The 10,619-nt window shown below is 45.6% G+C and overlaps 1 protein-coding gene across 1 annotated transcript in view; it reads right to left on the reverse strand.

Moving 5' to 3' along the window:
- The window catches only part of NUP210L (nucleoporin 210 like), a 122,346-nt gene extending 113,225 nt beyond the window's left edge, over positions 1–9,121 (reverse strand). Inside the window, exons 1-2 of the mRNA XM_062190152.1 lie at positions 8,928–9,121; positions 7,034–7,170 (exon numbers count right to left, since the gene is read on the reverse strand). Coding sequence (XP_062046136.1) covers positions 7,034–7,170; positions 8,928–9,121 — 331 coding nt within the window. The remainder of the gene's footprint in view (positions 1–7,033; positions 7,171–8,927) is intronic.
- Between the last annotated feature and the right edge of the window lie 1,498 nt (positions 9,122–10,619).

Raw genomic sequence — 10,619 nt, forward strand, 5'->3', positions numbered from 1 at the left:
GGGCCCCTGCACTTGCATGGGAGCCCCGGAAGAAGCTCCTGTCTCCCGGTTTCAGATCAGCACAGTTCCAGTCTTTGCAGCCAATTGGGGAAGGAACCATCAGATGGAAGACCTCTCTCTCTCTCTGCCTCTCCTCTCTCTGTGTAACTCTGCCTTTCAAATAAATAAATAAATCTTCAAAAAAAAAAACCACTTTTAAACATTTATTTATTTGAAAGGCAGAGTTACAGAGAGGAAAAGAGAGACCTTCCATCTGCCTGCCCACTCCCCAAATGGCTGCAACAGCCAAAGCTGGGCTGATCCAAAACCAGGAGCCAGGAGCTGCATCTGGGTCTCCCATGTGGGTGTAGAGCCCCAAGCACTTGGGCCGTCTTCTACTGCTTTCCCAGGCCATTATCAGGGGGCTGGATCAGAAGTGGAGCAACCAGGACTTGAACCAGTGCCCGTATGGGATACTGGCACCACAGGAGATAGCTTTACCTGCTATGCCATAATGCCAACTCCAAAATTTAAAATTTTTTAAAGTTAATATTTTTTTTTTTGACAGGCAGAGTGGATAGTGAGAGAGAGAGAGAGACAGAGATAAAGGTCTTCCTTTTTGCCGTTGGTTCACCCTCCAATGGCCGCTGCGGCCGGCGCACCTTGCTGATCTGAAGGCAGGAGCCAGGTGCTTCTCCTGGTCTCCCATGCAGGTGCAGGGCCCAAGCACTTGGGCCATCCTCCACTGCCTTCCCGGGCCACAGCAGAGAGCTGGCCTGGAAGAGGGGCAACCGGGACAGAATCCGGTGCCCCAACCGGGACTAGAACCCGGTGTGCCAGCGCCGCAAGGCAGAGTATTAGCCTGTTAAGCCATGGCGCCGGCCTAAAAGTTAATATTCTAGGGGCCGGCGCTGTGGCGCAGCAGGTTAACACCCTGGCCTGAAGCACTGGCATCCCATATGGGCGCCAGTTCTAGTCCCAGCTGCTCTTCTTCTGATCCAGCTCTCTGCTGTGGCCTAGAATAGCAGTAGAGGATGGCCCAGGTCCTTGGGCCCCTGCACCCATGTGGGTGACCAGGAAGAAGCTCCTGGCTCCTGGCTTCAGATTGGCGCAGCTCTGGCTGTTGCAGCCAACTGGGGAGTGAATCATCGGATGGAAGACTTCTCTTTCTCTCTGGCTCTCCTCTCTCTGTATATAATTCTTTCAAAGATACAAATAAATCTTTTTTTAAAAAGTTAATATTCTATTCAATTAATATTTAACTGAGGCCGGTGCCGCAGCTCACTTGGCTAATCCTCTGCCTGCGGCGCCAGCACCCCGGGTTCTAGTCCCAGTTGAGGCGACAGATTCTGTCCCGGTTGCTCCTCTTCCAGTCCAGCTCTCTGCTGTGGCCCGGGAAGGCAGTGGAGGATGGCCCAAGTCCTTGGGCCCTGCACCTGCATGGGAGACCAGGAGGAAGCACCTGGCTCCTGGCTTCAGATTGGCGCAGCGCACAGACCGTAGCAGCCATTTGGGGGGTGAACCAGCGGAAGGAAGACCTTTCTCTCTCTCTCTCTCTCTCTCTCTCTCTCTCTCACTGTCTAACTCTGCCTGTCAAAAAAATACATTTAACTGAAAAACAGAACACAAAATGAAGAAAATTAAAGACTAAGACATGGGGTCCATGAAAAGAACCAATAGAAATCAAAGTCTCCTAGAATCTGCTGGTAGAATTATCATTAAGGAAGCGTTCAAGGGATGCCAAAAGAAGGCAGGAAGGAAAGACGGAAGGAATGGGAGGAGGGAGGAAGGGTGAGCTGATAATATGATACACCAGATAACCTTGCACTAGCTAAATGGGAAATTAAACCGCTTTCTTCAGTGGAGCAATGTGCAGGGCAGTGATGGACCAGAAGCAGCCATGACCTACATTAAGAAATATGAAAAGCCTTGTGTACACAATGCTTACTCAGCTGACTACTTCAACAGCAGGAAGTTTTTCAATGCAATGCACTGACCATGACAAAAAAACCAATTACCTTGGATGTCTTAAAAGTAGACTTAGATTAGGAAAAACACCAAACATTTACTTTACCTGATTTTAAAGTGGAAACTAAATAAATAACTGCATTAAGTAATGTAACGGGCCGGCATTGTACTGCAGCATGTGAAGCCATCACCTGCAATGCCGGCCTTCCACATGAGCGAGCACCGGTTCAAGTCCTGGCTGCTCCACTTCCAATCTAGCTCCCTGCTAATTTGCTTGGGAAAGCGCAGAAGATAGTCGAGTGCTTGGGCCCCGTCACCCTATAACTCCGCCTTTCAAACAAATAAATTTTTAACAATAAAACAAATATTCTCATTTATTTATTTATACCTCAGATTCCTACTGGTGTCAGATCATAAAGAAAGAAAAATAAGCGAGATGAGATGATCTATCAAGATGAAGAAATATTGGGGCTGGCACTGGGGTATAGTACGTTAAGCCTCTGCCTGAAGTGCCAGCATCCCAAATGGGTACCGTTTGGAGTCTCATCTGCTCCACTTCTAATCCAGCTCCCTGCTAATGCCCTGGGAAAGCAGTGGAAGAGGGCCCAAGTGTCCCCTTGCCCCCCCCCAAAAAAATTTAAATTTAAAAAAAAAAGATTTTATTTATTTATTTCAGAGGTAGAGTTACAGAGACAGAGGGAGAACCATCCACTGGTTCACTCTCAGTGGTCACAATGGCTGGAGCTGGGCTGACCCGAGGAGCCAGGAGCTTCCTCTAGGTCCCCACATGGGTTCAGGAGTCTAAGCACTTGGGCCATCTTCCTCTGCTTTCCCAGGCCAAAAGCAGAGAGTTTGATCAGAAGAGGAGCAGCTGGGACACAAATCAGTGTCCATATGGGATGCCGGCGCCACAGACAGAGGCTTAGCTTACTGTGCCAAAACCCTGGCCCCGAAAGTTAAATTCTTTAATTAAAAAAAAAAAAAAAAAGATGAGAGAGAGAGAGATATAGAGAGAGAGAACGAAGGTAGGACTGAGAGAATCAAAGGACACAAAGCCAGAAAGGACACAAAGCCAGAGACAAAAAGAGGGAGCAGAGAGGGGTGTCTGGTGCAGTGACGAGGACGCTGCTTGTGACGCCTGCATTCCACATCAGAGTGCCTGCCTGAGTCCTGGCTGCTCTACTTCCAATCCAGCTTTCCTGCTAATGTGCACACTGGAAGATGACAATTCAAGTGCTTAGGTCCCTGGTTCCAGGTTAGGCAAACTTAATCTGGTTTACCCCATGGTTGCAGACATTTTCGGAGGAACCAGCAGATGAAAAATTTATTTTTTTTAAAATGCTTTTGTTATGATTTACAAAGCATCTTTTTTTTTTTTTTTTTGACAGAGTTAGACAGTGAGAGAGACAGAGAGAAAAGTCTTCCTTCTGTTGGTTCACTCCCCAAATGGCTGCTACGGCCGGCGTTGCGCCGATCTGAAGCCAGGAGCCAGGTGCTTCCTCCTGGTCTCCCATGCAGGTGCAGGGGCCCAAGCACTTGGGTCCATCCTCCACTGCATTCCCAGGCCACAGCAGAGAGCTGGATTGGAAGAGGAGCAACCAGGACTAGAACCCGGTGCCCATGTGGGATGCCGGTTCCACAGGCGGGGGATTAACCAAGTGAGCCACGGCGCTGGCCCCAGATGCAAAATTTCTTTCAAATCAATACTATTTTTAAAAAAAATTATTTTTTTAAAGATATTTATTTATTTATTTGAAAGTCAGAGTTACAGAGAGAAGAACAAGCAGAGAAGAGGTCTTCCATCCGCTGGTTCACTCCCCAATTGGCCACAACAGCCAGAGCTGCGCCGATCTGAAGCCAGGAGCCAGGAGCTTCTTCCAGTTCTTCCAGGGGCCCAAGGACTTGGGTCATCTTCTACTACTTTCCCAGGCCATAGCAGAGAGCTGGATCAGAAGTGAATCAAGCAGGACTTGAACCAGCGCCCATATAAGATGCCAGCACTGCAGGTGGTGGCTTTATCCGCTATGCCACAGTGCCGGCCCTAAATATTCTTTTTAAAAAGGGAACAGATAGGACAAAGATTTCCTCCCTTTCCTGACCTTCGTATTTATACTAGTTTCCAAATAAACTCCTCTTTATTACACTCCATTGTTGCAATTAATCAATAAGTATTCACTGAACATTTTAAAAATATTTGTTTATTTTTATTTGAAAAGCAAAGAGACAAAGACAGAGAAAGAGAGATCTTCCATCTTCTGGTTCACTCCCCAAATGCCCACAATAGCCAGGGTTGGGCCAAGCCAAAACCAGGAGCCCAGAACTTAATCTGGGTCTCCCACATGGGTGGCAGGAATCCAAATACTTGAGCCATCACCTGCTTCCTCTCGGGGTGTGCATAACCAGCAAGCTGGAACTGGAAGCACTGCCAGACTCAAACTGGGCAATCCAATACAGGATGCAGGCGTGCCAAGTAGCATCTGACCTACTGTGCCTATTTTCTGAACACTTACCATGTGCTTAGCACAGTGCACAAAGTACTTATTTGGGGGCCAGCATGTGGTAAAGCGGGTTAAGGTGCTGCCTGATGCCAGAATCCCCTATCACAGCACGGGTTTGAGTCCTTGTTTTTCCACTTCCAAACCAGCTCCATGCTAATCTGCCTGGGAAAGCATCGGAAAATTGCCCAAATACTTGAACCCCTGCCACCTACATGAGACCAAGATGGAGTTCCAGGCTTCTGGCTTTAGCTCGGCCCAGTCCCAGCCAGTGTGGCAATTTAGGGTAAGAACCAGTGGATAGGAAATCTCTCTGTTACCCTGCCTTTCAAACAGATAAAAATAAGTCTTTAAAAAGTAAAACAGGGGCTGGCACTGTGGCACAGCAAGTTAAAGCCCTGGCCTGAAGTGCTGGCAGCCCACATGGGCGCCGGTTCTAATCCCAGCTGCTCCTCTTCCAATCCAGCTCTCTGTTATGGTTTGGGAAAGCAGTAGAAGATGGCCCAAGCCCTTGGGAGACCTGAAAGAAGCTCCTGGCTCCTGGCTTCGGATCAGCGCAGCTCCAACCATTGCAGCTAACTGGTTAGTGAACCATCAGATGGAAGACCTCTCTCTCTGTCTCTACCTCTCTAACTCCTTCAAATAAATAAATCTTTAAAAAAAAATTACAATCTCACGTAGTAAAGAGTAATTACTTTTAAAAAAATAGCATATGTAACCAAATCAATGCTCCTTTTCAAGACTATGGTGTCCTCTTCTATCCTTAGTAGCTACTTTGAATGACATGGTCCTCCAACAATCTCGTTTTTGAGAATTTCTTAATATTTCATTGGTTCTTGGACATTTACGACATTTTAACATCTCTGAACATGGGAAGTATCATGCAGTTGATGACATTTAACTGCAGTCAAAAGCCAGGCAGCAGCCATGACACTGTTGTTGCTGCCAATATGTGGGAGAACATTCAAAGGGCCAGCATCAAAATTTGTAAATAGGTATTAGCATTTGGAAGAAAACCTGGTGGACAATAGTAGAGAACTCCTTTATCCTTGGCCGCAGTTTAACCACTATGCCAAATGTCTACCCCCTATATATCCCTTTTCATTAGGCATCAGAGTGATACAAGAGTAAAAAAATTATATAATTAAATCAAATCATTCTGTAAGTATAAAGTAAAAATTGCAAGTGGGATAAAAGCATAGTAGAGGTGAATGGTGCAGCTTCCAAGCCACTGATTGGGATGCACCCAGGCTCTGTTCCAGATTCCAGCTTCTTGTTAGTGCACACCCTGGGGAGCAACAGGTGATACAGCTCAAGCAGGTGGGTCTCTGCCACCTACACAGGAGACCTACATTGAGTTCCTGGATCCCAGCTCTGGCTGCCCATCCCTCCCTATTGCAGGCATTTGGGGAGTGAACCAGAAGATGCAAGATACTGCCTTCTTTGTCTCTGTCAGTCTCTTATACCTTTCAAATAAATAAGAGAAAAAAATTGTTTTTAGTTTAATTGGCAATCTTTTTCCTTCTTAGCTACTTAAAATAAAATGTATACTTCATAATAGATGGCATCCTCAATTATATGAAATATAGTATACCAAACATTCTAAATTTCTGAGTAATTACATTATAGTTAAATCACTCATTAAATAATTAAAATCCATACAGATATTTCCAGTCTATCAGAATGGCAATGATATACCAAAAACACAGGGATACAAAGAATCCTGCTCTGACTGGGATACAAATAGCAACTTTTTAAAGATTTATTTAGTTTTGAAAGCCAGAATTCAAGAGAGGGAAAGACAGATCTTCCATCCATCTGCTGGGCCACTACCCAGATGGCCTCTAATAGCCAGGGCTGAGCCAGGCCGAAGCCAGGAACCAGGAGCTTTATCCAGGTCTCCCAAGTGGGCAGTAGGGGCCCAAGCACTTTGGCCCTCTTCCAGGGCTTTTCCCAGGCCACGGTCGATGAGAAGTGGAACAGCAGGGACACAAAACGGCACACATACAGGATGTCAGCATTACAGGCAGCAGCTTCAACTGCTGTGCCACAACGCCGGCCCGAAACAGCAATTCTTGAATTGCTCCAGACTAAAACACACAATTGTGCTTCTCACACTTAAGTATGTATAAAAATCATCTGGAGAGATTGTTAAAATAGACACCCCTGGGGGCTCATCCAGAAATTCTGATGGAGACTGGGAATTGACATTTCTAATAAGAAACCATGGGATGCTGGTGATCCGTGTTCAAACCCGCACTGAGACGCTCTACTCATAGTCTTATGCAGCCTTTTTTTTTTAATTGCTCACTCCAGACCAATTCAACCTTTAACACCTAAATTAATTCCAGATGAATGATTCTTTATTGTTTCAATCAGAGTCTCCATGGTCTCAGGTACTCTGACAGATGCTGAATATACCAAAAAAAGAAAAACAGTCAGATGGATGCCATAATTAGTGTTTATATAGCAGAAATCCTTTTTCTAACCTCATTAGTTGAAGCCAACACTATTTGTATTAACCATCTATACATGATATTAGATTATTCTACCACAGATGCAGTGTTACCTAGTCTTTGCTCTCAACATACCTATTTCTCGAGCAAGAATAATACTGCTGAGGCGTATCGGTTGGGTAGATTCAGCAATGAGTACAGCTCTTTGAGAACACAAGGTGCCATTTTCATATAAAGGCTCAACAGTAACTGCATCATGATGGGTGGAATGCCTGTCAGAACAAAATGCTTACGAGTTTGAAATCTGTGGGTTAAAAAGTTAACTTTGGGTGGAGCAGATCTTTATACTTCCAGTTACATATTACTAATGACAATCTTTAAAGTAGGAGCATTGCTTAGGGACACAGGAATTAAAGTAGGACTGATCAGAACCTTTACCCAATGATCTCTTGTGTGCAAAACTCCAGAAGTGTTATATTGACCCTCAATATTTAAAATGATAGTTACACTCTTCTCATGGTATAAAAATAGGATGTTGTATTTCCAATGAGATGGGACTTTCTTATACTCTGAGAAATGAATTTCCTCTAATCCTAGAAACTCAACTGCTGCTATCAAAGATGGGAAAATAACCTCAATTATCGAGTTGTGAGTGCAACTTAAAAAAAAAAAAGTACTTCCAGAGGTTGGAAGTACAGCTTTCATACTAGAAAGAGCCCTTGTGCCATCCACTCAGGAAATACCTCACACTGGGTCATTTTACAAGCCCAACTTCCTAATATGTCCTCATAAAACTGGAGGTGAGTGAACTTCTCACTCTGAACCTCACTACTTCTCTTAAGGGATGGTAAAAGATCATTTACTGTTTAGAATGAACGCCCTCACATCTTGGGGCTCACTTCGGTTGGATTCCCTCCCGTTTTTAGGTAACCATACAATCTACCATCAGGTCCTCTCACCCCAGAACACCGTGTCTTTGCACCTTCAGTCTGGAAGTCATTACTCCAGAGTTGAGTCCCCCTGGGTCTTACCACTTCAGATGGTTACCCTTATGGGGAGAGGGGACATGTAGGAGAAGCAATTTTTTTTTTTTTTTTTTGACAGGCAGAGTGGACAGTGAGAGAGAGAGAGACAGAGAGAAAGGTCTTCCTTTGCCGTTGGTTCACCCTCCAATGGCCGCTGCGGCCAGTGCACCGCGCTGATCCGAAGGCAGGAGCCAGGTGCTTCTCCTGGTCTCCCATGGGGTGCAGGGCCCAAGCACTTGGGCCATCCTCCACTGCACTCCCTGGCCACAGCAGAGAGCTGGCCTGGAAGAGGGGCAACCGGGACAGAATCCGGCGCCCGGACCGGGACTAGAACCCAGTGTGCCGGCGCCGCAAGGCGGAGGATTAGCCTAGTGAGCCGCGGCGCCGGCCTGGAGAAGCAACTTTTATACTACAGATAGAGATCTCTTCTCCACCCTCGATTAACCCTGATATTCCAAAAAGTTTCCACTTCACGGTCTCTGGGTCTGTTTCCCGGTACAATAGGAGTACTTACTTCATAAGGCTGTAAAAAGTGAATGAGTTCATTAATGCAGTGCTTAGTTGAGTACCCAAAATTAGTTCTTTTAGAATATCCTCACATTGAGAACCTCACATCTCATCTTTTCCGTCCCTCAAGAACTTTCCTCAGATCTTGGGAGCTCCCTATCACTCTAGCTATTTTACGCTCCTAAATCCCTCATATGGAGGAGCCATCAATACCCGTGTCCTGGTAGCTGTCCAGTGACCACCCCTCCCAACACACACAGTGAAAAGGGAGGCCTCACAGCCACAGTCTCCTAACCTGATATCCCCCCAAGCCTACCACAGGCACCATACAAAGAATATGGCCTGTGCCACCCCACAGACACCACGGCCTCCTCCCTTCGGCGTAGTCCCCTCCATGCCATCACGCAGCACACCAGTGGGGTCTTAACCGAGGTAATCCCTCCTGTTCTTACTGGCTGGTACCGGGGTGCATATGCTTGAGACCTCCGACCCCTCACCAAGTGTAGCAGCCCCGCTCCGCCTCCAGCAGGAAGGGCACCCGCCCTGGCTCCCGGCCGAAGGGTAGCAACACCTGAGGCACGTTAAGTTTGTTGGCCAGAGTTCCAGCCAAAACCAAAAGCGGCAACAGGAGGCTGTGTAGAGGCCACGGGAAAAATGGCCTTAGGCTTCGGGCCCACCCAGAACCAGTCATGGCGACTGCCGGGTTCAGGTTCCGGCTCTACAGCCCCGCCCTCAGCACCAACACGAGCCAATCCACAGGTATGACGTCGGCAGAGGCGCCCCCCCCCCCCGTCTTGCTCGGAATTGTGGGAGTTTTTTTAGGAACTCTTTTCAGCAAGGAAATGTTTGGAAACTCAGCACGGATAGGGCCACATCGGGACTATTTTGTCAAATATTGGAGGGCAGATCTTTTTTTAATAGTAAGAAACAAGCAGAAAAAGTCTTCAAAAACCAATTTAATTTCTCCGTCTGTTGTCTACTGTGTTAAGCTTCTAAACCAAAATAAAAATTTTTATTGCAATAAATGATGCAATAATTTCCAGTCAGCATTGGTCTGGGCCTATAAATGGAAAAATTTCCAGTCTGTAGTATAAACAGTTGGACTTTGTCAAGGGAGCCATGTAATTTTACTAGGAAGTCAGATTCATGTCCAGCCTTTAGACCAGAGTGCAGGAAATGCCAGGCACTGAGCTTTGAAAGCCGTCCCCGCATGCAGCCTGTCGCTAAGCACTTCTTGTTAAATGAACGTTTTTTCTAAATATACAAGAGTATTAACTGAATGATGGCCTATTAAAACCAGACATTTGTAGTACTGTGTGATCAATATATATTAAGTTGTTTAAGGAGCATAATAAAGCCATGGTTTATAATAACCATTACAATGGTTGTACAAGAAAACACAGTTCAGCCTGAAGATGCTAGTGTTAAATTAACCTAACCTATAAAAGGCTGGTACATAAATATTTCAAATCTTCACATCTACTCTGATAAAATATTATCTCTAGTTTACAGATGACAAAACAAAACTATTTCTATTGAGACACATAATCAGGAATTTCAGAGTGGAGTTTGCGCCTAGTTTTGGTTGGCTTCCAAAGCGTGTGCTACATTAAACCCTGTTGCTACCACCACAAAGATCTGATTTTTAACTCAAGCCTCATAGCTTCTGTGGAGAAACCACATTTGGTTTAAAAAATAAAAGTCAAGTAGATCTGAGAGTTGGAGGGACTGGTTCTTTATTTCAAAAAGACACTTATTGTCAATAATCAGTATCAAAACAGTTACACTATTGGTTTTTCTTTCTCCCAACAGGCCCCAAAGAGACCACACCAAAGGAGAGTACATTTTAAGCCAATAAGCTGCAGGATGTACACCTAACAGACCTCACAGAAACCTCACCAAAAGTGGGGACAGGGTGGGGGAAGGAACTTGGAAAGACTAGCACACTGCCAGCCCAGACTGTGGAATGCTCTCACAGCCAGAAAGGCTGGCCAGGGTCCCCAAGGCCAGAGAAGCAAAGTTTCAAAATAATATAAAATTTTAAAAGTTTTGTACAGACGCTATTCAAGATTTCTCCAGCACTGACTGATACAAAGCACAATGAGATGGCACTTTTAGAAACAGCAGCTTCAGACCCAGCAAAGGGTGGTGAGATGAGTTTTATATGGCTAAATCAGTGGCAAAAACAT

Source organism: Lepus europaeus, chromosome 5 (assembly GCF_033115175.1).
Source record: "Lepus europaeus isolate LE1 chromosome 5, mLepTim1.pri, whole genome shotgun sequence".
Lineage (NCBI taxonomy): Eukaryota > Metazoa > Chordata > Mammalia > Lagomorpha > Leporidae > Lepus > Lepus europaeus.